This window comes from Clavelina lepadiformis, chromosome 4 (assembly GCF_947623445.1).
Source record: "Clavelina lepadiformis chromosome 4, kaClaLepa1.1, whole genome shotgun sequence".
NCBI classification, from domain to species: Eukaryota; Metazoa; Chordata; class Ascidiacea; order Aplousobranchia; family Clavelinidae; genus Clavelina; species Clavelina lepadiformis.
Genome location: NC_135243.1, coordinates 21933879 through 21960876, shown reverse-complemented (window position 1 = coordinate 21960876; position 26998 = coordinate 21933879). Strand labels below are relative to the sequence as shown.

At 34.8% G+C, this 26998-nt stretch overlaps 5 protein-coding genes across 11 annotated transcripts; 1 reads left to right on the top strand and 4 right to left on the bottom strand.

The window, feature by feature from the left end:
• Positions 1-276: 276 nt before the first annotated feature.
• Positions 277-1537, bottom strand: LOC143453045 (tyrosine-protein kinase SRK3-like). The gene is made up of 4 exons (XM_076954196.1): positions 1417-1537; positions 1046-1224; positions 650-815; positions 277-491 (listed from the first exon to the last, which is right to left on the bottom strand). The coding sequence occupies exons 1-4, from the start codon at positions 1535-1537 to the stop codon at positions 277-279; spliced, it is 681 nt and encodes a 226-aa protein (XP_076810311.1).
• Positions 1428-7566, bottom strand: LOC143451784 (tyrosine-protein kinase FRK-like). Its single transcript, XM_076952510.1, has 7 exons — positions 6515-7566; positions 5041-5181; positions 4692-4827; positions 4421-4542; positions 4040-4215; positions 2618-2786; positions 1428-1577 (listed from the first exon to the last, which is right to left on the bottom strand). The coding sequence occupies exons 1-7, from the start codon at positions 6687-6689 to the stop codon at positions 1552-1554; spliced, it is 945 nt and encodes a 314-aa protein (XP_076808625.1). The 5' UTR covers positions 6690-7566; the 3' UTR covers positions 1428-1551.
• A 1523-nt stretch (positions 7567-9089) lies between these two features.
• On the top strand, positions 9090-15455 carry LOC143453361 (tyrosine-protein kinase SRK2-like). 6 transcript variants are annotated; one of them, XM_076954669.1, is made up of 11 exons: positions 9090-9249; positions 10670-10781; positions 11270-11398; positions 11673-11736; positions 11857-11978; positions 12065-12240; positions 12344-12506; positions 12579-12743; positions 13218-13396; positions 14190-14346; positions 14458-15455. In XM_076954669.1, exons 1-11 carry the CDS (start codon positions 9199-9201, stop codon positions 14754-14756), a joined length of 1617 nt encoding a protein of 538 aa, XP_076810784.1. In that variant the 5' UTR covers positions 9090-9198; the 3' UTR covers positions 14757-15455. The 6 variants fall into 6 exon arrangements, with proteins under 6 accessions (XP_076810784.1, XP_076810789.1, XP_076810785.1 ...); XM_076954674.1 differs by lacking the exon at positions 9090-9249 and adding an exon at positions 9333-9444 and having other exon boundaries at positions 14458-15454; XM_076954670.1 differs by lacking the exon at positions 9090-9249 and adding an exon at positions 9460-10348.
• Positions 15456-16844: 1389 nt separating this feature from the next.
• LOC143453466 (tyrosine-protein kinase FRK-like) lies at positions 16845-20667 on the bottom strand. Its single transcript, XM_076954810.1, has 10 exons — positions 20428-20667; positions 20117-20227; positions 19773-19911; positions 19423-19544; positions 19018-19196; positions 18666-18834; positions 18265-18426; positions 17890-18068; positions 17546-17711; positions 16845-17360 (listed from the first exon to the last, which is right to left on the bottom strand). The coding sequence occupies exons 1-10, from the start codon at positions 20564-20566 to the stop codon at positions 17140-17142; spliced, it is 1587 nt and encodes a 528-aa protein (XP_076810925.1). The 5' UTR covers positions 20567-20667; the 3' UTR covers positions 16845-17139.
• A 1800-nt stretch (positions 20668-22467) lies between these two features.
• On the bottom strand, positions 22468-26534 carry LOC143453467 (tyrosine-protein kinase SRK2-like). 2 transcript variants are annotated; one of them, XM_076954812.1, is made up of 10 exons: positions 26352-26534; positions 25801-25941; positions 25021-25075; positions 24673-24794; positions 24410-24591; positions 24129-24285; positions 23873-24034; positions 23512-23690; positions 23014-23170; positions 22468-22874 (listed from the first exon to the last, which is right to left on the bottom strand). In XM_076954812.1, the coding sequence occupies exons 1-10, from the start codon at positions 26446-26448 to the stop codon at positions 22603-22605; spliced, it is 1524 nt and encodes a 507-aa protein (XP_076810927.1). In that variant the 5' UTR covers positions 26449-26534; the 3' UTR covers positions 22468-22602. The 2 variants fall into 2 exon arrangements, with proteins under 2 accessions (XP_076810927.1, XP_076810926.1); XM_076954811.1 differs by having other exon boundaries at positions 24129-24291; positions 26352-26532.
• Between the last annotated feature and the right edge of the window lie 464 nt (positions 26535-26998).

Below are 26998 nucleotides of genomic sequence, written 5' to 3'. Positions count from 1 at the left end.
ATAAAGTATAAATTAAATGAAAACGAAATGAGAGCAACAATATCTAGACAATAAACTGCATAAATTATCACATGATAACCGCAAAATTGAATTGTATAAAATACTTTTATAATATTAATGCCAAAACAAAAAGGGAACCTCAAACCAGAGTAAAACAGAACACAAAGTAATAACGTTATAATTGTAGGATTCAAGTTAAACTTTTACGCTAATAGAAGGTATTGAAATGCCCAAAGCTTGCTGAAAAACAACATCTGTTCGGTAATTCTTTATAATTTAGCCGCTGTCGTCTTCGGCATATATTTCTCTCAGTCTTCCTTCGTAGTGCAAGCTGTCTAAGCTACGCTGAAGGTCTCCAAATCTTGGTCTTTCTTCTGAATCAGCCATCCAGCACATCACCATTATCACGTACAAGTCATCCGGGCAATGTCCTGGTTGAGGCATTCTGTATCCTCTTCTTAACTCTTCTTGAAGATTTCTTCCATCTTTATCTGTACATATATGTGCGGAAATTAATTGTTGAAATGTTTATTGCTAAAAATTTGTTATCGTAGATTATGTACGATTGTCTTTTGCCTTACCTTGCGTTTTATAGTAAATGTAAAATTTGATTTGTTGCCTGAAAAACAACCAAAATTTTATTTCATACCAGGAAAAGGTCTTTCCCCCTTTCCAATAACTTCCGATAACAGAATTCCAAACGACCACACGTCAGACTTTGATGTGAATAATTCCTGAAAATAAGCTTCGGGTGCAGTCCATTTAACCGGCAGTTTGATTTCAACGTTTGCATTTCTCGGCAAGTATCTGTCGTCCTAAGACAACCCCAACAGAACTTTACACACAACATGTCACGTACAACAACCTGTCGTAACTGCTAGATAGATGTATATGTTAAACATTGCGTCTTTAAGTTGTATATATGTAGTATATATTCTATAAGTTCTGCAACCCTGCAAATGTGTGCCCCCAGCAGCCGGGGTGGGGGATGCGTTTAAGTCTCCTGCGCCCTTGCTTGTGTGTAAATGTTTTCAAAGCTCCATACCTGAGTCAGTCTTGAAAGTCCAAAATCTGCAATCTTGCAATTATTTTCTTCATCGACCAGAACATTGCGAGCAGCTAAGTCTCTGTGAACATAATTCTTGCTTTCAAGATATGACATGCCATCAGCTACTTGCACTGCCAGTTGTATCAAGGATGTCGTGTCCAGGTTCTTCCCCTTTCCTGAGAAATAAATTGGTAAGATGTTGCAGGATTTTCATAGAACTATAGGTTATGAAAAATATATAAAGAGTTAAAAAGTAGATCTAACTTGAAATATATAAAAAAAACTGTTTTATTAATAAATGATATACTATAACTATTACGTATGCTTTTAGTATTTAGTTTATAACTTTTTTACTGCATGGTTCTTACCAGAACTAAGAAAATTTTTAAGATTTCCATGGCACATAAATTCTGTGATTATGTAAAAAGGTTGGATACTGGTGCAAACTCCATAGAGCATAACTAGCTTTGGATGGTTTAAATCCTTCATTGCTTCTGCTTCTTTTAAAAACTGCTTTTGTCCATAAGGTCTAGAGAATATTTTAAAATTAAGCTTTAACTATACCTACATAAAAACTTAAAAAATGCATGTTTTATGATGAAGTATAATGTATACTTGTATGAGGTATGCTTAAGAAAGTACAAAATATAGTTTCAAAAACATTACAATGAACTTTATAGATTAGTACAGTCTAATCAATACAGCTTAAAGCTGAAAACCGACATAAAGTACTGTAGAAAACATGACAGCATTCACAAATGTTTACTTAAATGCATAAATGTAAAGCGAAATGCTCCATTGTGCATGCACTGACATATCTTTGTTCTTGCATATATGAAGAAGCCTTAAAGTGAAGGGCAAGTTCAAAAACAAGTTGGCTTTACCTCAAAGTGAAGTTGTCAGTAAACATTCTGGAGAAAGGATTTGTATTAATATGTAGTGGTTGGGCAGTTGTCGCCAAAACTGCATCGCAAATTTGACCTAATATTTTGATGGAGTGGACGGTCATTATGACGTCAAAATGTAAACACAATATGCTTAATGACTGTAGTTTGTATAGGTGTGGTAGTAGCGGTAGGTTAACTAACGCGAACTAACGCGTTTTGGATGGAAAACATCTCCATAGTTATAAAAGTGATTAATAGCAGATAATGTTTATTTTCAGCAAAGAAATGTGACAGATGACAACACATGAACTAGTAAAGCATTCATGTTTTTGCCGTAGTTACCGGTACCGGGTTTGGCTAGAGCCAGCAGCCAAGACTGCACAGGACTGTAGGTTAGCATTTACATTCTACATTTACCAATACAAATACACCAACAGTAAGCTTGTCTAGACTTACTTAACGCTAAATGTTCCAGTTATACACTTAAGTACGCTATAATTATTCCTATTACTATTTACTTGTCGGCCTCAAGAAACATTGTATTCATACCTAAACCAAATACCTGAGTCATCTTTATTGTTTGTTTGTATACTGAAAACTATTCTTTAAGGCCAACAATTCAAGATTTAATGCCAAGTTGTTTTTGGACTTGCCCCTTACGTTAATATGTTTATAAACTTGCCAGTTTTTAATGTTTTTACGGCCACGTCTTGATTTCCTTTCCATTTCGCCCGATACACAATTCCAAATTGTCCGCTGCCGATCTCATTTCCCATTCGCAAATGTTTCCGATCGATTTCCCATTTGCGATGAACAATTTGAAATGGCCTCTGTGCTGGTATTTGCTCATACTAAAGTAACAACACAAAATTGTAAAGAATGAAATTGTTGCATAGCTTTTTCGCGCTATTTTGTGGCACTGTCATTTTGCGCTTATACCGTCACACGTCATGCGTTATACTTTTTAAACCAGGAAACACGTAAATGTAAACTATTGATTTCAAACAGTGGCTGCTTATACTTTAAGCATTATCGAATTTATTTTGCCATCTTAAATATTGGTTCTTGTGCGTGAGGCAGCGAAAAGCAAACTAGTGGATTCAAACGCTTACAAGAAAAGTTTCCATGTTATCAAAAAAAAAAAAACAATCTCGTCATGTTATTCTACATGTCATGTTGGTTATTATTTGCCATTAGTTGGAAGAGTATTGTAGTGCTGAGCGTTGCTACATCACAAAGTGTGAACTCTGTACGACTAAAACTGCTACAGCGTGGCTTATGTAAAGACAACTGCTGGTAGCGGATACTAAGATATTTGGTTGTTGTGGGATAAGTTTGACCATCATCAGTGCGCGTTTCCCACTACCACATAAGCTACATAATGCACATATTTCGATTTTTCACTATTTTATTTAACATGAACGGCACTTGCTATTTATTACAGGCGTATTCGTTTTTCCATTTACTCTCTTTTTGGTGGTTAGGTTCTTTTTTATTCCCTTCTGTTTGCAAGAAAGAAGCTAACCAACCAACTATAGCAGACAATCCGCTCTGAAAGAACTATCCCGTTGTAGCAATATAGAACAAATTTAACGAAGCAATATAATCCTTTGTGAAGATTTCTACCACAACAATATTCTTGTTGATTTTTGAGCGAAAATGTAAAATGTTCGGGTAATACTTAACAGGGGTGACGTGATTGAACGTTCCGGCTGTGGTTAATGTTCAACGCATTCTCGATACTAGACAAACTTTGTAACAAACAACATTTTATTTTGTAACAAACAGTGCAAAATGTATAATGGATGTATATAGAACACATATTATCATATAAAGATATATTTGTAGTCTGCATCATACACTCTATACAGTGGTGGGATTCAGCCGGTTCGCACCAGTTCGTGCGAACCGGTTCTTGGAATTTTATTGACCTCCGCGAGCCGGTTGTTAACAAGCGTATGTATAGGCCTGTGTATATCGGCCTCAGGTCAAGAATATAGCCAATATGGCTTGCTGCTAGTAAGAGAACCGGATGTTAAAATGTTTGAGTTCCACCATTGACTGTTGTATATATTAAAACATATAAAAACTGACTTCGTCTGACCTTTGTGATGGGCGAAGTAAGTCTGGTGGGCAAATCGCGCTGGTCGGCGGTTTGATAATACTGCACAAAAGTTGACAGCGTTTTGAATCTTCTGTCGCTACTTGAGAGGAAATATTCGCTGTTTACTTCGTGAATTGGATAGTATTTCAGTTCAGGTGTGCTTGATGTTTCACGGACTGTTAATTATAATTATTTATGCAAACAGTTAGTTAGGGTTTTGACAAGCATTTTTAAAAGATCAAACGTGACAACTTGCAGTACATAAGCCGAAGTTTCAAGTACGAAAAACTTACAATGATCCTATAAGTACCACGAAATATCCAAAACTGAGATTACTTATAGCAGTTTATGCCCATGTGGGAATCACCAGCCAGGTTTTACCTGCTAAAACAAACTGATCGTGACGAGTCTCACTGTTCCTCACTAGAAAAGACCCGTTTAGACTATTCGGTGATAGAAGCAGCCTCTGCACATCAGTTTTGGATATATTACCATGATACCACCTAAACACAAAAGTAACGCCTTTATGGATATAGAGTGAATGAAAGTCTTTTGCTTTTAATATCTTTAAACTTACATTACATGATTATCCACTAGTCTATACAGTAGATTATGACACCCATTAATTTTACATTACACAATCAATTCGTACGGGTTGTCGTTAAAAGATTCATCTTTAGCAAGATGAGACTTTGACAATAAACCAACTCTACCAGATGGGCCAGGACCGATATTTCGAACTTGACACAAGCCATTGGGGAACTCTTTTATTATTTGAAACTTCTCTCCTGCAAAGAGCTGAATACTCACTACACCAGTCACAAGTGCCAGGCAGAGAATCATAAGCTAAAGCGTAAGCTGTCGAACCACTTTTCCAACTATGGCATATAGTGTACTGCAGGAAGGTTACCAGAAAGTGAAGGTATTTTCTACTAAGCAAATAAAATGCTTTATGTTTGCGAACCGATATAGGATAAACTTTAGTAGTTTCATAACCTTACCTTTAGAAAATGATAAGTGTCCTGCTTGGCCTGTAGAGTAATCTAGCAGTGCTACATAAATATTGTCATTTTGAGGATGGACTTCAACGTATTCGTCATCTTGGTCTGACAGCGAATTCGCAATTGCATAGTTTTGCTCGTCTAGTTAAAAGTGCACTGTATTTAACCTTTGACATGTCAGCAAACTTAAAACACTGCAGAATTTCATTGTTGTGCTAAAATAGAAGTAGCACAAACGACAAAATGTGAACTAAAGTTCTTGATTGGATTAAATTGGTTGGTTGGTTAAATTGGATTAAAAGTTTGTTTTATAAGATGCCAATCTTCCACTCAATAAAAATTGATTGATTGAGTGGCTTAATATCAATGTTTACTGACTACTTGAGACTGTAAATTGCCTTATAGTTATATATATTCAAAATTTAAATATAAGAATGAATATGACTTCATTACATTCAGGTTTAGAATTTTGTCCCAATGCTGGGCGCTCTGCTTACAATGTGAATGTTTCGTTTTTGTTACAAATTAAATAAAATCCCAAAAATGTTTGTTTGCAGCATACAAAAAAAGCAAAGTTCAATACGTTTTAGTGCTTATAAGTTCAATCAAAGCACTTAATGGAAACGTAAACGTGACTTTACCTCTTCCATCGGTATCATTTATTTTAATTGAGATTAGCAGATCCCAAACAGAAATTATCTCAAAGATATTCTAAAAAGTTGATATCATGCAACAATAATTACACGTTTTACATTAATTACTGTAACCATTTTAGTGATTACACGTAGTAGAACACACGTTGGACCGCTAAGAAAATCAACAAGTTCCAAGCTAATATGAACAAAGTATCACATATTTTAGCTTCATAGCAATATCACCAAAATCCAAAAACAGCATGATTTAGTCTGTTATCAGAGAATGTGGAATATTTTAACAAATTCGTTTTAAATAAATGCAGCGATTGTACAAAATACTTTTGTAGAGAGTCGCAATGGCAGCAACACAAAGTTCAAAGTTCAACACAGAGTTACTGTTACTTTGTCATAACAATTAAACATTCCATCTTAAATTTGCTGACTACACATTTTTCTTTGTATTGATCAACTGTTACATTATTGAAGTTTGGCTAAACTTCCTCAAAGTTTAGAGATAAAAGTTATAAAGTTATTATATAAAATTATAACCATTACGAAGCATATTTGCAAAATTATCAAACTCAACTCATGCAGTCGGCCTTTATTTGTTTTCATCTACGCAACAGAGCACTTTCAACTTATTTAATTAACCTAAACGGATGAATTTTAAAAGTCCGACAAAACCCTTGCTTGGTTATCTCTGACATAATACGTAAACAAGTTTATGTCGGTTGCGCTAAGTCTTGTAGAAAACTTATAATTAATTATTATTTAACTTAGATATGAATTATTTGCTCATATAATTATTTGTCACACAATGATCGTAGCAATTTGCAAACCTCTAGAGAATGAGGAATTGACATAGTTCTCATAATTATTCTGTAAATGACCAACTCCAACACTTCCTTGTTCTTCATGAATATCCCGTTCTTCTTGTTGTTCTTCATCCTCTTCGTCCAGAACACTTGAAAGGCAATCGCGGCAAAATCTTAAGCTTGACCGGCAGATCCCCATTCTACCAAACACCACCTTTCGCAAAGTGTGACACTTCGAATATACTTTTACTTTTGTTGCGTTTAGTAACCTGCTCGTTTACACAAGAAATCTTCTTCCTAAACTGCCCATTTTGTCTTTGTTAAGTAAACATTTTAACCATTCATGGCATATGTAGTGTCAATGTTTCGAGTGTAATGTTTGCAATTGATAACCCTGTCCAACGTTTAAACGCTTTGAAAATCAATTCTTGCTGTAAGGAAGCATAAAGTGCTGTCAACTGAAACATCTAACATAGTATAAAACTGTTAACGAATTATCGGCAGCAAATTTATGTATTTTGGATGTAGAACAAGTATGCAAGCCAATATACGAAACGAGAAATGACATATTGAATATTCATTTTCTCTGTTATTTATAACGTGCGATTTCTTGAGCGTGTTCATCCCATGAAAGTCTCTTGCTTTTTTTAATTAATAAGCCAAAATAAATTGAATAAGTTATTCATTTCTTGTTTAGGCAAGCCTATAACAGCCGTTAAAGTTAGGAAACCTATAGAAATGTCTTAAATATGCAACGTTTACATGACTTGTGGTAATTTGCTCTGGTTATTATTCTTATCACGTAAATTAGTGTCTTTTACTATAACAGTTATAGTATAACTGTTTCTCGTAGTTTTCTACCATCTTGAAACAAGGTCGAACTGAAATGCAATCACGAAAAGGCTTTTTGGCGCATGTCCTATTTCCTGTAACCATTCTCCACTCACACCCTACACCATTTTTGATGTGATTTTATAATTCGTTTAGAGTACTTGTTCACTTACCTGCAAGTTTACACAGGGGAGCGTAATTTTAACGTACTGCTCTTAGTTAGACAAACATTTCAACACAACTATAATCAGGAGTCAGTATTTCGAATGACGCTGTTTGGGCCTGTTTACTAATTGATAGCAATGTTTCCTCTAAGCTGCGCGCGTACGCAAATGCGCACTGCTGACACGGTCTCCGCGCACAGAAAATCTGTGTTGCGCACAAGAAAATAAGCCAACCTGAATTAAAAATAGAATAAACGCATAATAATGGCCACAGTGCGCACGTGGCACGTCTGATGTTGCTCACAGTGGTCCAAGGGACCGCTCAGAGAGTTAGTGTGTTTGCTCAGACTCGTGAAAATTAGAGGGAACATTGATTGATAGCTTTCAAAGTTATGTATACATTAACCACATTTATCTCAACACTTTTTCATAAAGCTAATAGACTGTTTTTCCAACCTTTAAAGTAATTTATAACTTGTTTAAACAATTGGACAACGGAATATTTAATTCTACTACAAGTTTTTTCTTTATTAACAATTTTATTTCACAACCTTTTTAAGCATGTGGCCCTTTTATTATGTAAGCAGTAGTTGTGTATTTATTATATTACATTTATTATTTGTATTTATTGCATTATATACTGTATGTATGTAGATTGAAAAAATATATGTTCAGCATTTTGTGACTTAGGTCTTAATGTAGTTTATATGTTAAAATGTTGTTGTTTAATGTAGTTAAAATGTTTTATCTTAACGCAATAAAATACAGAAACGACTAAAATCTAACAAACAAAGCACGCTTTACTGTTTAATTACGTTTAAAATTTGCAGCCTCGGTAAATGTACAATTCAATTGACGTTATAACCAACCAAGTTCATCACCTAAAGTGTGTGCTGAATCAATACGCAAATTTCAGTTGTTAATTGAACAAAAACTATACTCGCCCTTAAACAATCGAACTTTCATAATTTGGCAGCAAGCGATTTTGACATTTTTTTCAATTCCGATTGTAATGCAGCTATTGACTGCACTGCATTGTACATCCTCGAGCTCTGTCTTTAGTCGGCTGGAACCAATAAATAATAATCGGCCTAAAATTTACAGCTGTCGAAATTTTGATTGTCACCAAGTGTTCTTAGGAACTTATTTAGAGAGTCTCTGTTCACGTTGCATAACTTAGTCCCTTATTTAGTTAAAGAAAGGCGCTTATCCGTATTAAATTTGAATTTGACTTTGGTATAAAGTGACATTAAAATAAAATGGAAACTACACGTCGTGTTTAAATTATTGAAAAAATTGGATATTTAATGCCCGAAGTAAAATAATCAAAAAGAATAATAACGTTAATCCAAACACTCGAAGTAAAACATGAGAAATGAAAGGAAAACACAAAACACACGCTTTCGTGTTTTTCAAATCTTAACGATCCTTGCAAAGAAACGGTACAAAAACCATCCGGCGGAGACCTTCAGCAAAAGTATTTGAGTACTTTTTCGCTTGGTTGATTAGCTTGTAACTTGTAATGCGTTTTCAACTGTGCAGATAAAACGAAAAGCGTGAACAGATTCGTCAGAAAGAGCGCCGTATCATGTTTCAAACAAGAAGCTGTTTGCGTATGCCGTACATACCTGAATAAGAAAAATTTAGGATCCTTTATAGCAAGTGCATTGAGACAGATAAAAGCTGGGCGAAAGTAGCGGTCAGGTCTTTATAATGCTAATCCTGGCAAAATGTTTACCCGTATGCAATCTTGAAATATCATGGGTATATATATATATATATATATGTATATAGATCTATATATGACCTATATATATTATATATAGGTAACCATCTTTAGCTTGAATTGTTACAGTTTAGAGTTTCAGCATTGAGAATTTGTCAGTTTTCATTGAACTAGCAAGACCAACGTTACGAAAATAATGTCTTTTCACCTAAGCTAAGTTGGATCTGCCAAAAGTTGGTAGAAAGAATATAAACTCAAGTTTGCTTTTATTGCATTGGTCGTGTACTACCGCACAATCTATGGCAGTGTATGCCACCACATTTTCTGACCATTTTATCCTATAACCATCATTTTATCCTATACGATAATTGACTGTTGATTATATGGTAAAGTTAAAATTCTAACTTAATATTTGTGTTCATTTTTGATATAGATATAGTACAGGATATATCCCTATTACGAGAAGAAACTATTCTTTCTGTATCTTTTATGAACTTGTACGTATAGCCTTGAATTTTTACGACTTTAAACGTTGCATTTGTCGTCAATTTCATTAACATCATAACAAACAAGAGCTTGGTTACCAACAAAAAGGAAACGTGCAATTCTAAATGACAAAATTACGTACTTTAAAGTAGGGGGGCGTTTCGAAAGATCACTTTGTCAAGTACTTAATAAACACAATTGCTATTATAGTATATATTTCAAACAAATATGCATGACGTAAAAGCTGAGAACGTAAGCGAAAAGAAAACTACGGTATGTGCATAAATATTTACAAAAATAAAATTACTAAACCGAGCGTTAAGGCCAAGTCTGCACAGAGGCTTCATGCTTCTTCAGGCTTCGAATCTTGCGTTTGTTTAAGGAAGTCGAGCGTGAAATTTTGCAATTTAGCGAATGCAAGTTAAGGCACTAACTACTTTTAGCATATTTCATTGCCTGGTGTAAACCCTTACTGTACCTTAGTCAAATCTCAAAGAAAACACGCTTAAAGCTTCCAGAATGGCTTAAAAATAAAACTGTGGACAAACGGTTTGCTTATACTTATAGGGTTTGGATAAATTTTGCAGAGTGTTCGATTGCTTGCCAGAACAATGTTGTGATAATATGATATACTCAAGAAATAGTTGCTTTGTGAGCTTTTGTTTCATAGAAAATATTTACTCCATGTCATTTCTCAACAGGATCTGTTGTATATGCTATGGCATCAATGTTTTGTGTTCACAAACATTTATTAATTATATTTATTCATTTAAGACTAAAATCAATTAATCCTATATATATGATGTGTCATAAATTTGAAACAATACTGAAAGTGCGCTACGCTGCTTTATTTTTAGCGGTGCTGAATCTACGTGTTTGAGGTCAACTGCACTGCGATAATGTTTTTATTTGTATTCGTAGCTACTCACTCTAGTTCATGCTTTTCATGAATTTATTTTTTTTGTCTCACAGACAAAAACATTAATTGCAATGGGAGCGACTTTCTCTAAAGTGATATGCTGCAAGTGTTGTCGAAAATGCTTCAAAGAAAATAAGAAGAACGAAAACGAATACGAAGAACCTGGTAAGTTGGAATTCAAAAAAAGCAAAAGTATTTGTTTTTTTTTTCTGGACAAATTTTAAATTTTCAAATTTAGAAAGTTTTTCTGGACAAATCATATAGCATAAGTATCACTAATAATAGATACCATTCATGGAGAAAACTAAAGATTTTATGTTGACTAAAGTGTGAAACTTTTTAAATATTTACCGGTATATATAGACCCAATATTATCTTAGCTAATCCAATAATATTGCTTTCCTCAACAGGTAAATTGTAAATTATAAAAATTATATTTATTAGAATTCACATCAAAAATTTGTGAGTAACATATAGAAAAGTAAGTATAGGCTACCCATAGGTATGAAATTGTAACAGAATATAATGTTTGATGTATAACCTTAGATATATGATTAATAAAGCTACAACAGAATTTACTTGATGTTTTTCGAGTTTGATTGTGAATATTACGAAAGTAATAAACCGGTAATTATGGTTGAATCATTTTCAAGAACCGAATCAAACTACCATGGGTACGTCTGAAACACCAAGAAATCCAGAAGAAAACCAGCCAGTACCCCTGAGTGAAGCAAGACCTAGACTGACAGGGTGTGAAAATGAAAATTTTGAGCCTGAGCAAAGTAAAGTGACGTCACTAATTTGCAGAATAAAAAAATAAAATAATAACGAACATGAATAATAAAATATTATGAAATAACACTAGACAAACTAACAAACAATATAATTACGACAAAATAATATAATGAATAATTTAATAAAAGAAACTTTTTCATTCTGATTTCATTGTTTTCATAAACATCAATTACGTTATAGGCATGTCAAATCGTCTTAGTCATTGTATGCTTTTGTACTATGTCATGCTTTCATCACTAACTTTTTCTTTATTATTTTCAGTATATGCAGACATGGCTGGAATTTCAGTTTTACAAGAGTCTAGTTTTGCTAATCCTCAAATACCGTGAGTTAAACACAAAGCAATATTTTGAATTTTAGTAACCGTAAATGTAACACATTTTGCTACTGGCTATTAGACCTTTATTGCTTCAAATTTTTGGTTTGAAATTTGTTATTTTGTTAGAGAATACCACGGTCAAATTGAGCGAAACGAAGCAGAAAGACGCTTGCTTGGACCGGACAAGTTGAACTATTCATTTCTGATACGGGAAAATAAAGACAATACTGCAAAATATGTTTTATCAGGTAACATGAAGTATTTTAGTTCTATCGTAAGTGAAACAACCCATCGCAAGGCGCACTCAACAAAATAAAGTTTCTTCACTTCCTAGTTCGAATAAACTCAAACAATAATGGAATGCAACACCAAAAAATTATGAAAGATTCCAAAGGCTATTATGGTCTTGACCGGAGCACAAAGAGTTTCACATCTTTGCGGGAACTTGTACGTTTTTATCAGAACAACGGGACCGATTGGATCATTAGACTGAGCACTCCTTGTTTGAAGGTATAATATGTTGCACATCATGACACACGGCCATGTATTCAATTACAATGAATCTGTTTTTGCTAAATATGGTGTAAAATTTGGGAAATATCTTTGGTTTTAGGGGGAGAATCAATCTGTTACTGAACCTGGAACTTCTGACAAGTGGGAGATCGATCGTACATTTCTCGGCTCATTCCACCATCAACGTTGTTTCATGCGCTTCACAGATTATAAAGCGAAGTGGTCCTTCACCTTCGATGTTGCAGTTAGAAAAACTATGCAAGGCGAGTAAATGATTTATTTCGGAAAGTATTTAATAAAATTGATCTTTATTACAGACAGTTTTTCTCACTCAGGCTTACGAATGTACAAAGACGAGTTCATTTTTGAAGTATCAAAAATGAAAACAATTCAGCACGCCAACGTTATTCAAGTCTATGGATTTTGCACTTTACAACGACCGTATTTTATAGTTACGGAATACATGCCCTACGGTGATTTAAAAACCTACCTAACTTCTGGTGAGTGCAACAACACATTTTTCAAAATTAAGACCAAAATGTTGGGAGTTGCGATCAGTACCTATAGAATAAATACAAGAACCAAATCAGTAGAAAGAATTTTCTTAATCAGACGTTTTCGGCCGACACTAAAACCATTCCTACTTCCAACTATGCTTCATTGAGAATCAGTATCTTAAGTATCGATCCAAACGTTAAACATTTTCTACTGTTTTGACTCTTTGTTAAGATTGTGTTAAAGTTAACTGGTTTTATTACTGTAATTGGCCACTGCAAATTTAAATTTGGCTTCTTTTTAGACGTATGATTTTATTCAAGTAGCCTCATGTCAAAATTAATCCATGTTTTAAATTTACTGTAATACATAATATATATTATATATATATATATATATATACATAAATACTGTAATATGTCCGATGTCTATATATTTAGAATATTTCATGATCATTTTGTTTAACGCCCTCTTGCCAGACAAAGGTAGCAGCTTGCGGTCAAAAGATCTGTTATACATGGGTGCACAAGTCGCCTGTGGAATGTCTCACCTTGCAAAACACAACCATGTTTACGGAAAACTTGCAGCACGCAATATCGCAGTAGGCGACGACAACATATGCAAAATTGCAGATGTGGGGCTTAACAAGCTGAGCAGGGTAATAATTCTTTTCACGATTCCAGGTCTATTTAACCCACGTACGATTTAACCCAAGAACGATAAACCTAGGACAACCCAAACGACATCTGTATAGTAGCCAATCTGTACATCTGCATAGTACTATTGAGTTGAAGTTTCCTGGGTTTAATTGTTCGTGGGTTGAATTGATCGGTAACTTTCTTTCACACATGTGCGCTCTCAGTGGATAAACTTGCATGTATGCTAAAAACAAACATAGTTAAAGTAATTCACACAATTTTGGTTTATTCATTTTGCTAGCTACAGCCAATAATATAATTAAATATTTTATAGTTTGTATCTGGTTTATAACACCGTCTAAGTTAATTAAGTATTATTTAACAAAAATATTTTAATACTCATAGTGGTTACGAAGATCTTACAGTTTGTATGACGAATTTTCTAGAGCTATGTTTTTGAAAACTTTACATTTCTGCTCACGGTACAATTTTTACTAATGTAATACCCAAAAAAGTGACCTGGGGTATCTCAATCCCCAAAACTTTCGCTTTAAAATTATATAGGACAGCACATGAACTTATGACCAGAAGATATTTTCTTCCCTTTGCTTTTGACGTATCAATTGCCCCATGCAGATAGGGTCTTATCGCTGTAACAATCTTTCATGTTGCTCTGAAAACACAATACAGAGTATCTCGGAGCCATTGTTTAGATTAAGTCTTCATAAGTTCCTTATAATCAGTACTGGTATGTTGCAGTAATTTGAAGTTAACAATAATTCAACTTATACTGAAGCAGACATCTAATTACAGGAATCTCAACCCGATACTACAGCGCCCGGTCAGTTTCCCGACAAATGGAAGGCTCCTGAAGCTTATCGCAAAAATAGATTCACATCACAGTCTGATGTCTGGTCTTTTGGTATTTTGCTGATGGAGATCATTACAAAAGGAGACGAACCCTATCTAGGTAATTTATTTATAACTTTCGTTACCGTCATTGTTAAAAGGAAGTCGCCCGCTGCTTATTGACGTCAGCAATTATGAACTATTTACTGAGCAACTTCGTCACACTTTACAGGTTACAACGATGTCGGTTTACTTCAGGAAAAGATTAAAAATGGACACCGCATGGATCGACCAGAATCCTGCCCTGCTGCCTTATACGACATCATGCTTCAATGCTGGGATCTAGTTCCTCAAGCTCGACCTTCTTTTGATGATGTATACAAGGAGTTAAAAAATCTTTACACGGAACCTGAAACTTCTTGGCTCCTCCCCCCAAATCCCCCATCTTTTACAGAAGAGCTTCAGCAAAGAATCGGTGCCGATGAACAGCATTTTCCGCCTCTTCCGCCTTCACTTAACGAGGAAGATTAGTGAAGATTCAATTGTAAATTTTTTTAAAAGTTATCATCTGTTCTTTTAATATGTAGGATGTATTATACATTAAACTAACATTATAAATACAATCGTCATAACATTAACGTTAATTATTTTGTGGTCACAAGTGGCATTAAGTGTAAATATGAAGAAGAAATAAATTGGGGTAAATAGCAAATAATTGTCCATTTTATAATGCGTGATGCATAGCTGAAAAACTGAGCTAATGTAGAATTTAAAAATACCCAAGAAAAGAGGCAAATCTATTTAATTAATTAATTTATTTATTTATTAAATAATTGAATAGCAGAATGATGGTAACTCTTGATAAACTGAGGTACTGTATATGAGCCTTGTGAATAAGCTTACCTTCATAATTGCTATAATACTATAATTGCCGAGTTGTCCCACCGAAAATACGCTTATCAATGCAATATTTTGATAATTGCTACATGTCACGAGGTTATCTGGGAGGTTGTGTTTGCATAACAACGAGTACCGAGTACCACCAGGCAGTAAACATTTCCTACTGAGGAATTTATGTTGTAGTTGAATGACCTCATGTATCTTGTCATCAACCTGTAGTTGATGACAAATGTGAAAAAGTAATTGACGCAGCTGTTCAATGTTTGTCGACAACTTTTGTTTGTATCAAAAATACTTCCAATAAACTGGTATTTATAGCCTATAGTCATACTGCATTGTTCAGCAAACAACTTTGTATGTAAACCACATTGCATTCGGTGGAAGCTTTTCAACTCGAAGGCTAAAGGCTCGGCTAAATTATTTCGAGTTATCCGAAGTTTTCATTCACCTGAATTTGTTAAAATTGGCCGAAAATAACAATTTAACCCTATTTTGACTAGGTGTGGCTTCTCCTGCACATAGTCACAGCAAAACGTTGCGTACAGTTGCATTGTTTGCTGTAGAAACTTGAAATTTGGTGATTTTTCCTAAAAAATGTTCAGCTATCTGTCCATGTTTGATTTATAAAGTTGGATTTTGTCATTTTTGAGATATTGTCATATTTTCATAATTTTGCTCTCTCTCCGCATGGAAGCGTGTTGTTTTCGTTTACTCATTTACGCACCACTAACTCGACTAACTATTCTCTTGCGTTCTATTCTCGCGGTCAGCAGGTTTTCCGCACAGCGGGGGCGCGGCGTAACAAGAAAAATTTCTAGAAATGTATCACTTTTAGAAATACTTAATTTACACTAAATTCACTATCTTTAGTTTTACAATTATGATGTATACAGGAAGCCAGATGTTTTTGCTACTAACCTGTACAAATCCGATCAGTTTACGACGTATAGTTTTCGAGTAATTAACGACTGAAAATGTGTGTGCAGTGTCGGCCACACCTAGTTAAAATAGTAAAGTCGCGAGCCCGGTATGGATAGGGTTAAACCTGCCTGAAAGTTAAAAAATTAGTGCAATTTTAACAATGATTTAACGCGATTTTTTAAGTACATTTTAAAAAATAAATAAATTTTGCTTGAGTTAGACATTGATATGAAGTTTAATGCTGCGCTAGCCATGTCCAACTGTTAGGCTTTCAGGGCTTCAACTTTCCTTAATCAACCTACTAAGTTATCAGTGTAACCTCTTTGATTGTTTGAGCACCCCAAACATGGCATACAGTACTGCTGCGATAAGCAAAAACACTATATCAACGACATTCGACATTCTTATATGATTCTTTGATGCGTGTTTAGCTGCAAAAGATAAAGCGTTCACATCTATTTAAACTTTTATGCAGACTTTCATCTCTCGCAGTCCTTTTACCTAGCTGCAAGTCGCTAAAAAGCAGCAGGGAATGACGTCACTTGCATGTCGGCTAATTTTGTTCTGCTGAAGCAATTTTTAGCTACGTGTTTACTAATGGATGTTCAAATCGAGCAAACGCCTATTTTAGCCCAAAGGGAAATAACAGAACTTCACATTTACTTTGCTTTCCTTCAGATTTAAACAAGCTACATTTATTGGCAATGTCATGTTACTACAGACCATGTACACTTATGACGTCGTACACATGTTACTACTAGTAAGTTTGCAGACATCTTTAATGAACATATACCAGGAAATGATCCAAACAGTTTATTATTTTTTTGCAATGGATACTTTCAACAAATCTTAATTGGTAACACAAAGCGGCAATAAATTTAAGTTTTACTTTATTTATTTTAAATGCCTGTAGTGCAAAGGATTATATAAAATCACAGCATTATGTTAAGTGTATACAGAAATGGTTTCAAGTTAAAAGTATGACAAGGCCAAAGTTGCTAAATCGATTTCAATTGTCATAAGTGTTGAAGTAAATCACAAATAACTTTTAAAAGCAGTTTTCGTAACAGATCACTTAAAGTTTTGTAACCTTTCAAGTGTCATAAGGGTAAGAGTTGCTAGAATCCTCTTCAAGGTCGTCCATTTCTTCAAATTCCTCTAATCTTCCTTGGAGCTCCTCGAACGACGGCCGTTCCTCGGGTTCTCGTTTCCAGCAGTCTGTCATGATGACGTGTAATTCGTTGGGGCACTCTTCAGCCTTTGGCATTCGATAACCGGCTCGCAATTCCTGTTGTAATTCTTCTCCGTCTTTGTCTGTTTTAATACATTGAAACAAGAAACCGTTTTAAGATATCAAATTATTGTTAAGAAATCAGTAACAGATGGCCTATATGTTATCAATGGAATGTTACTGGTTCGTATTCTAAAAGTATTGCCAAGTAATATGGGCCTATTGCCTAGATGTATACAAATAAATATCCAGTTACAACAAACTATACCTCTAAAAGGTCTTTCGCCTTTGCTTATTATTTCTGTCAGCAAAATACCGAATGACCATACGTCGGATTTGATTGTATAAATCTCTTTGAAATAGGCTTCAGGTGCAGTCCATTTTACCGGAAGCTTTATTGAAGTATCTGAATTCCTCGGCAAGTATTTGTTGTCCTTCAAGTTTAAATTTAGGTTTAAATACTTAACAATAACAAAAACAACACTTTTGTTGAAAAATCAAAATCTTGATTGAATACAAGCCGAAAAAAAGCATTCCTCTATTATGTAAGACAATTTAAAAGTTCCATGCCCACATTTAGTGAGAAAAAGAAAACGTTCAATGAAACTTCACCTGTGTTAATCTTGCAAGCCCAAAATCGGCAATTTTACAATTTCTATTTTCTCCAACCAGAACATTGCGGGCAGCTAAATCTCTGTGGACAAATTTTCTGCTTTCAAGGTACGACATACCTTCTGCTACTTGTGCGCCCAAGTTTATTAAGGCAAAAGTGTTTAACTGTTTCCCTTCACCTGCATTGTACAGAAACATAAAAAAAGTTCCAAGCTCCTTGTTCTAGTAATTTTTACATTTATAATAAAAGTCAACATTAGAAGCATTATGCATTAGATTTACAAAGTTTTAAAATTATTTGTAAAATTTGTTGTTTAATTGAGAAGTTATTTTGAAAACTTATCATTTATAGAAAAGCAAGTGGTTTGATGTTACCAATGGTAAGAAAATCTTTCAGACTGCCGTGACGCATGAACTCAGTGACTATGTAAAATGGCTGTGACTTCGTGCAAACTCCGTAAAGCATGACCAGTTTCGGATGATGTAGTTGTTTCATGACTTCCGCTTCGTTAAGAAAATCTGCCCGGTCCATTTCCTCTAAAAGTTACGATGATAAATAATTCTGATAAGAAATCTTAACGATACCAAACCGTAGCTATAGCATTAATAAACATTTCTTTTCTTACAACACTGTTACTAAAAAATTTAGCCTAAAAATGGACTTTACTATAAACTAAAAAGTTGCCTCAACGGGAGAGCAAGTTCAGATTTTCGTTACGAACCATAGGTATATACCGTCCAATACTTATTTTATCTAGGCTAAATCTTGGTTATGCCTGTTTTCAAAGCTTTGACAGCGACTTCGAAGGTGTCTTTCCATTTCCCGCGGTACACTTTTCCGAATTGTCCCCGACCAAATATACCCCCAAAGCTCAAAAACTTTTCATCTAATTCCCACTTGCTTGCAAGGTCACGTGATAATCCATACGTCTGTGGCTTTTCATCCTAAACATATAGATGACGTCAGTCAAATAAGATTTTAAAATTTTATAAATCTAATAACGTTCTTATTTCAATCCATAACTTTTGGTTACAAACTAAAAAATTAAGGCTTTACTTGACAAGGTATACGTTTATAAAAAGTTACGTTTTAAACAGCAAAGTTAAAAGTAGTTTATGTATACAAACTTTAGAGCAAGTTGAAGTCAGTCGAATGGGTAGTTCAGATTGTTCTTCGGACTGATAATGCTGCACAAAAGTTGACAGCGTTCTGAACTTATTATTGCTTTCTGTCAAATGATATTCTCCTTCGCTGGAAAGTTCAACGCGGTAGTGTTTTAGCTGTGGATTGCTGGACGTTTCTCGAACTGAAAATTTAAACATCATTTTTAAAGTTTGTTATTTGTTTTTTAATTTTATGCATTTAGGCAACTCCCGATTTTATTGGTTGGCGAAATAACGTTAATGAAGTATGCAACCATAAGTCATATTCTATTGATGTCAAAATGAGTGTCACGTACGTATGATCAGTGTGGGCGTTCTAGCACAAAGTCACTGCAGGAATTTCTTGATGCAGAATGTGCAATTTTGTACCTGATAGAACGTACTGGTCGTTTCCTTTTCTGCTTTTCCTCATAAGGAAAGCTCCGTTGAGATTACTGGACGAGAGTAGTAGTCTATTTACGTCACTTCTCGAGATTGCTCCATGATAACACCTAGTGTAAAGAAAACTGAAAAGCTTTTTGCTTGATATTCTACTTGCGGCCCTTGCAGAAATCAATTTGGCAATTAATAAAATACTGAAGGTGCACTTGCAAAATAAGGTGCACTTATAACACAAGTTATTTTAAAAATCCGTCACCAAACACAACATAAAAATATCAAAACATCATTTTACTCCGAGCACTAATTTTTTATTCCAATAATTAATCTGTCAAGCTCACGAGTAAGTGTCTGGAGAGTCGATTTTGGCGATGTAAGTTTTTGGTACGTAGCCTTCTAACTCGGGTCTATCTGAGCATAGTTTAGAAACTTTCAACCATCCATCAACCACCTGGTCCGATATTAGTTTGAATTTATCACCTATACAACAAACTTTGGTCCAAGGGCCATCATAAGACTACCAGGCTGACAGGTACGTCACAGGTTAAAGAAAATTAACTTGTAATCTGAATTAAAAATTATTTCTTCTACAGCAGAAGAACGATTATTCTGCGATAACTAAAATTTGTTTTCTTCAACAACTAACTTGACAATAGCAGATTTTGGATTCTCAAAAACAACTTGCCTTGACTAAATGATAGGTCGCCATTTTGCAAGGCAGAGAAATCGTAAAGAGCAACGTAAACTTCATCATTTTTCCCCTCTATGTTATCAAATATTTCATCGTCATCGAATTCTAATTAAAAGATATTGGACGTATAATTACAATATATACCGTATTATATATATACAATATATAGTAACATTTTTCACTTGCATATACCTGTGAATTTACTAACTTACTTTAAAGGATAAGGCTTTTTTACCCAGGGAAGGTTGAAAATATTTGCGGATAAGCAGATGCTGGTACAAATAATACAGCATATATAGTCTTACCTGACACACTGAAGTCTGCAAAAGTGTTCTCATGAACATTTGCTGCGTTGTGATGGGTTGTTACGTCATCACTGTCGTCGCTGGAATTGCAAAGACAACGCCGAAACCTATCTAAAATATTCCTCATGCAGGCATTCATCCCGTTTTTCGCCTCAAGTAACTTTTTGCGTCATATCCGTTAATAGTTCACGGTCCCAGACTTGATGCATTTGCTTTCCTAACTCATGGTGAATGGCTTACAACGCTACGTTAAGAATTATAAAGTTAATTTTGTGACTGCAGCTATAATATAAGTAGCCTAGAACCACAACATTTTTCGTTCGAAGATACCTTACAAAGAACGGAGTATACCTAAGTGTTCATTACGTGGTGCGGTTGAGCTTGGTATAAAAATGTAACCTGTTTTCAGTTATATTCAATTTAGCAGTAACTGTATTTTTTGTGAATTTAAGTTTAATTTGCTAGAACGCTTTTTATTCTGTTGAAAACTTATAACCTTGCGAGTTATTCCTTTCCGGTTTTCTAATAACATTTACTGTAATCGTCGTTACAATCTACCTGCGATTAAAAATAACTGAGACTTTTTGCACCAACTTTAGTACTACGACTTACCGTGGGTTACAATAACCTACATCTTGTTAGTTGTAGTCATTTCGTTACGAAGGTTTTAAAAACAAACCGAACAATACGGACAATAAAATGGAGGTGATATCCCTAAACAAAGAAAGTTGTGTTTATAGTAATAGGATATCCGTCACTAAAGTGCCCTCACTAAAGTGGGGGTCATACGGTTCGCATATTGATCTGATCTGCATCGGTATATTGCCTTTATTATTAATGAAAGGACCTTGTTTTTCAGATGTGATCTTAATCCTACATGATAGCACGGTATATTCTACAGCTATAATTTACTCGACTCGTTATTCGAGCCCTGGACTCGCAATAAATGTAGATTGCGTTCCGTGTTCCGTACTCAGTGGAGCAGTGGCGTATCGTGGTAATGCTTTCCGGCAAAGCATTAACGACAAGAGCAGAAATTAGATGAAATGGTAATATAAATATAATTCATTCAATTACAGCAAAAACCGTGAACTCTTGGTCGCAACGTACTGAATGTTTTGCAATCACTTGTAAGAGTGAGTAAAGAAAAGAAAAGAAACTTCCGCGCGAGTAAATCTATTAAGTTGTCGCAATATGTCGCAATGACTATTTTCAAAGTAAGACTATTTTATTCACGCAGAGCACTTTTCAATAATAACCTGTAAAAGCTCTGAGTTTCCGGGGTCACCAGTGTGAGTTTCAAATTTGGTAGCGTGACTTGCTTCAAAGTAAACTGGGCTTGTATTGTATTGTCAACACTGAGCTTTGAATTGCGTTGTATTCAACAACAAACAAACGGATTCTCGCTTGTAGGCGTAGGCTACATAAAATGTAAAAGAGGACCTAAGTTAAATTGCCTACAAAGCAAGACAAAAGCACTCAAGCACGATCAACAGGGAACTGACGCCGAGATAAGACCTCCCACCTTTGTAGTATTTCAGTCAGTTTCCAATTTTTTTATTTTATGCGTTCAGTTTTTACCTACTATTGGGTTCGGTCATTCGTTAAAAATCGGGATTCATTGAATTTCACTTAAAGTTGCTACTCCAAAAAGTCTGTTTTTTTCCAATTGTGCCCCCAATCTTACCTACTTACGAAACCGTTAACTATAGACTCATTCCGGTTCACTGATCGGACGATACCTCACACATTTTTTACCTAATGTCTACAGGTTTAGAGCAAGGCAAGCTTAGAGCTTAAGTTCAACCCAACTGGCGTGATCCGAATCTACAACCAGGTATTTTGTCGGATTGAAGCCAGCACCTTTCAATTCCTTTACGTTTTCGCTTCTCTTCACCGAAAACGAGAGACTCGAAGTCTTCTTTGCCGCTTATTTAAATGCTTTACATAAGTCATAAAGTTAAACTCTCCATAATCTCTATCTTACAAAATGCTATGTGTAATTCCATTTCCCTAAACGGCATACAAAACATAAATTGGTAGCGTATAGGAAAATATTAATTGTCGTCACATGGCAAACATCAACTGGTATTTTATACATTAACAGAAAACATTTTAAACATTAACATCACAAACAATACGAGCAGACGATGGGATCTGGCATTAAAATATTTCTTAATCTGTAAATGGTGGCGGTAGAAGATTATTTTCGTAGGAATTAGAATTTGGCAAATTAGTATAAGGAGGAGGAGATGGAAAGCAATTGTCATGTGTCATGTAACGGTTTTTCAGCTTCAGATATACGTCAGCGAAAGAAGGTCGAGTTTGCGGATTAACATCCCAGCACTCCAGCATGATGTCGTACAAAGCACTAGGGCAATCTTCTGGTCGATCCATGCGGTGTCCATTTTCTATATCCTTGTGGAGTAGTCCAATGTCTGTGTAGCCTGTGAAATGCAACATGTTTCACCAAATAAAATTTCTTAAGGATGAGTTATAAATATTTAAACATTTTTATTAACTAATCATTTCCGTATCAACTTTTTAACAGGTCTTTTGAAACAGTGAAGGTTAAAATTAGCTTACCTAGGTAGGGTTCGTCTCCTTTTGTAATGATTTCCATCAGCAAGATACCAAAAGACCAGACATCAGACTGTGAAGTAAATCTATTTTTGCGATAGGCTTCGGGAGCCTTCCATTTATCAGGACAGTGAGCATCTGTTATTTTTCTTGGTTGGGCTTCCTGCATTAACACGCTTTGTTTAGCCAATTAAGGTATAAAAGTAATTTAAGTTGAATTTCAACATTATATTCTTAAGTTTACATAAATTTCATGGCGTAATCAATAACCAATACTAAACCCCATCTCCCAAGGCACAGCTAATTGTAGGTTAACTTAGATATAACTTGTAAACCTTCGGTAGCGACGTTAAGCTACAAAGAAATAGATAAGTAGCAAGTAACCAATTTTATGAGCAAATAAGTACAACTGAACATAAAACCAGGCAATTTGTAACTAACGAGTTTTGAGCAAGTAACTAGCAGCGAGCCGGTAACCAACTTCATCCGATAAATGAATATTACCCTGCTCAGCTTGTTAAGTCCCACATCAGCGATTTTGCATATGTTGTCGTCGCCTACTGCGATATTGCGTGCTGCAAGTTTTCCGTAAACAATTTTGTGGTTTTCAAGGTAAGACATTCCACAGGCGACTTGTGCACCCATGTATAAAAGATCTTCTGCTGGTAGATCACACCCTTTTTCTATGCAATTTTAGTTGACAAAAATACAAAATAAACAAAAAATACGAATCTCACATTACTCTGGTAAAACGGCGAGCATAAATAAACTTATGTGATCGGTTTTCAAGTACATTGAATTTCTTGCATAAAACAGACCATAAATTTTCATGTTTCAAAATAATTTCGTGTTTGACTGTATTCACCCGAGATCAAATATTCTTTTAGATCCAGGTACGGCAAATATTCTGTAACTATGCAATACGGTTGTTCCATAGTGCAAAATCCATATACTTGAACAACATTGGCGTGCTGAATCGTTTTCATGGTCTTTATTTCGTGGTGAAACTCATCTTTGCTTATCATCCCTGAAAGCGGAAAATGTTGTCTTTTTTTCGATAAAACTGCAACATTTGATGTATACTTAACAGGTTTTAAAAAGAACAACAAAAACAAACTTGCCTTCATTGATTTGTCTAACTGCCAAATCAAAACTTTTTGACCATTTTGCATTATACTCTTTGAAGCGCATAAATGTTTCTGGCTGAGACAAGAAGTCAAGCCTTTTTCGTTCGATTTCCCATTTGTCGAGAACACAAAAAAATCCGGAGCAAGTTGGCTGTCCCTTAAAGCAAGAAAAGGTTGGATATCGTATACCCAGTAGCAAGACTTATTATTGTAATTAAATATTGCGGTCACAGAACTTGTGTTATCTGATAATCGCATTAGTGTACAGCGCTCACCTGGGCAGGTACGCAAGGAGTACTTAGTCGTATATACCAATCGCTTTGATTTTTTTGATAAAATTCTACAAGTTCTTCCAAATATGCGAAAGACTTTTCACTCTGATGGAGACCGTAACTTCCGTTGGCATTTTGCATGATTCTTTGATGATGTACACCATCTTGGTTTGAGTTTAATCGAACTAAGAATCGATAAGCAAATTTTATTTTATGCAGTTTAGACTCTTTGTTGGTTTTGTGTTCACAGTGTCAAGTTATTTTACCTGACAAGACGTATTTTGCAGTATTGTCTTTATTTTCTCTTATTAAAAAGGAATAGTTTAGGTTATCTGGTCCAAGTAATCTCCTCTCAGCTTCTTCTCGGTTAATTTTTCCATGATACCCTCTACAAAAATAAAGAAGTTAAATTCGATTTGAAAATCAACCCAACGGCCAAAATGTTCCTCAAAGAAACAGCCATTTTGTCGATGCACAACTATTATGTAATAACATTCACTTTTTAACGATAATGATCGAACGTTATTACGTCATCTACTACTTATGATTTACCACTTTTTTCAGATTTTATAATTTAGATAATATAAATATATTATGTCATTACTCCCACTCACGCGACGTTGGGATTTGATAGATGTTCATTTGCAATTCCTTCCATAGTTTCGTATACTGAAAAATGCAGCAAACATATTTGTAACAAATTTAATACGGGATCACGTCAATTGACCGTGAACAAATTAACCGGCGACAATTGGTTGTGATCAACTGACCGGCAACAAATTGGCCGGCGATTAAATTAACCGGCGACAATTGGTCTTCATCAACTGATCGGCAACGAATTGGCCGACGATCAAATGTGTAGTAGTGTAGTGTCATATGTGTTTTGCAGCGAATTTCTTTTAATGTATTACTCGTATTTCCGGAAGTATTTTTGTTTATTTAAATAAATGTTTCAATTTGTATTGAAATAAAAATAAATTTTGTTAAAAAAAGGAAATATTTACAAACAAATATTTACTTTACATATCATAGGCCTATACTACCATCAACTTAAACACAATAATTCAGCACTTGCACGGTCAATTTACCTCCCGGTCAATTTTCATTCCGGTCAGTTGGTTCTAGGTCTAGGTAAATTTACGTCACGGTTAGTTTGTTCGCAGTCAATTTACGTCACGGTCAGTTGTACCCGGTTAGTTTGTTCGCGGTCAATTGCCCACGGTTAATTGTCGTGGAACCTTTAATACGTAGGTAATTAAAACCAACAAGACTGTTAACTTTTGAAAATGCTTTTTAGGCCTATTTCGTTATTAACTATTATTACTAAAACATTATTGAAACTAACTTAATATTTTAGCCTTGCAAATATCGTGTCATTGTTGCTCAAAGCTTACTTGATTCTTCAAATTGAAAACTGTTGCTCTCATTCCAATGCTGGCCACACGAAGCTTTCTGGTGAGATTCTTTCGTAGCTCCAATATTTGTGACATTTTCTTCTACGCTTCGACGTCTTAGCCTCATGGACGTAAGTTTTTCTAAGTTGAAATACTGGTATTAATTAGGTAATTTCATACCTATCATGATTCAATTTTAATGGACAGAAAGGACATATTTTATTGCCGGTTGTACTCCAACTCACTGCAATTGTTTCGCCTAACACATGAAAATGTGTGGAAAACCGCTTGTATGGATAAAGAGTTTAGTTCAAGGTATTCCAGAAAAGGCCGTGCCAAGGCCAAGCTCCAGGCATTTTAGAAAAGGCCCAAATTTATTGTTTTTCCTAATTACTTCCGTTCATTATAATTTTAAGCACAGACGTTTTAGCATTTTTAGTTCCTCATCAAATCTTTATTTTATAAAAAAAAAATACAACCCGTGCCATTACATATGAACAAAACAAAACCCTAAATAACATTTCTTTGGCTGGTTCTAAAAGTAAGCTTACCAGGGGTTCCTCCTGTTGGCATTTCGTAAGGATCTTCTTCAACAAGATTTCCAGTGCTACACTTGCAGCATTTCAAACTGGAAAAACTTTTTCCCATTATTATTTAAAATATTGCACTACTACAGCAGAATAAGTTCTACGTTACAAACATGAAGTTATTGGCTGGACACTTTGGGTATTCTTGTTTTGCTTAGGACCACTATACAAAAGCAGATACTTCAATGGTATGTGAAAGAAATTTGTCCCACCAATGTTACCGCTCGGTATGTACTAGGTATAATTGATGTGGTATTATTTCAACGTTTGAAACAACACGCAGTTTTAAAACAGTGGTACGATGTAGTGAAAGTAGCTATACATTTGAGTGGACACTACCGTCCATTGTTAACGTATAGCGAATACTCTCTGGTGTTACGATCTATATTGATTAGCTTTATAGGATATGACAGAGCATTTCATGGATAAAACGATTTTCTATCTTTGCAGTATTAAATCTTTTTCTTTCAGATGACAAAATCGATATCAACGTTGATTAAAATATACGTGTTCGTGCTGTATTATAAGGTCCTTTGGGGTTTTGAGTCCATCTGTTCTGTTGCCCTTTTGGTCTATATTCATCCAGTCCTGATCGAGATATTGACAGTATG

What these genes read in the sequence shown, in the direction of transcription:
- LOC143453361 (XM_076954669.1), top strand. Translation starts at nt 9,199, where the DNA reads ATGCTAATCCTGGCAAAATGTTTACCCGTATGCAATCTTGAAATATCA. An exon ending in TTTGCTAATCCTCAAATACC is followed by an intron (nt 11,737 to 11,856) that starts GTGAGTTAAACA and finishes TTATTTTGTTAG; the next exon opens with AGAATACCACGGTCAAATTG. An exon ending in AGTTAGAAAAACTATGCAAG is followed by an intron (nt 12,507 to 12,578) that starts GCGAGTAAATGA and finishes TTTCTCACTCAG; the next exon opens with GCTTACGAATGTACAAAGAC.
- LOC143453045 (XM_076954196.1), bottom strand. Translation starts at nt 1,537, where the DNA reads ATGAAGGATTTAAACCATCCAAAGCTAGTTATGCTCTATGGAGTTTGC. An exon ending in TAAAAATTTTCTTAGTTCTG is followed by an intron (nt 1,225 to 1,416) that starts GTAAGAACCATG and finishes TTTATTTCTCAG; the next exon opens with GAAAGGGGAAGAACCTGGAC. An exon ending in GGGGGAAAGACCTTTTCCTG is followed by an intron (nt 492 to 649) that starts GTATGAAATAAA and finishes ATATATGTACAG; the next exon opens with ATAAAGATGGAAGAAATCTT.
- LOC143453466 (XM_076954810.1), bottom strand. Translation starts at nt 20,566, where the DNA reads ATGAATGCCTGCATGAGGAATATTTTAGATAGGTTTCGGCGTTGTCTT. An exon ending in CGACCTATCATTTAGTCAAG is followed by an intron (nt 19,912 to 20,116) that starts GCAAGTTGTTTT and finishes TTTGTTGTATAG; the next exon opens with GTGATAAATTCAAACTAATA. An exon ending in GAAAGATTTTCTTACCATTG is followed by an intron (nt 18,069 to 18,264) that starts GTAACATCAAAC and finishes TGTACAATGCAG; the next exon opens with GTGAAGGGAAACAGTTAAAC.
- LOC143453467 (XM_076954811.1), bottom strand. Translation starts at nt 26,448, where the DNA reads ATGGGAAAAAGTTTTTCCAGTTTGAAATGCTGCAAGTGTAGCACTGGA. An exon ending in TGCAAAATACGTCTTGTCAG is followed by an intron (nt 24,592 to 24,672) that starts GTAAAATAACTT and finishes ATCGATTCTTAG; the next exon opens with TTCGATTAAACTCAAACCAA. An exon ending in CTCCTTGCGTACCTGCCCAG is followed by an intron (nt 24,292 to 24,409) that starts GTGAGCGCTGTA and finishes TCTTGCTTTAAG; the next exon opens with GGACAGCCAACTTGCTCCGG.
- LOC143451784 (XM_076952510.1), bottom strand. Translation starts at nt 6,689, where the DNA reads ATGGGGATCTGCCGGTCAAGCTTAAGATTTTGCCGCGATTGCCTTTCA. An exon ending in ACACTTATCATTTTCTAAAG is followed by an intron (nt 4,828 to 5,040) that starts GTAAGGTTATGA and finishes AGCTCTTTGCAG; the next exon opens with GAGAGAAGTTTCAAATAATA. An exon ending in CGTAAAAACATTAAAAACTG is followed by an intron (nt 1,578 to 2,617) that starts GCAAGTTTATAA and finishes AATATTCTCTAG; the next exon opens with ACCTTATGGACAAAAGCAGT.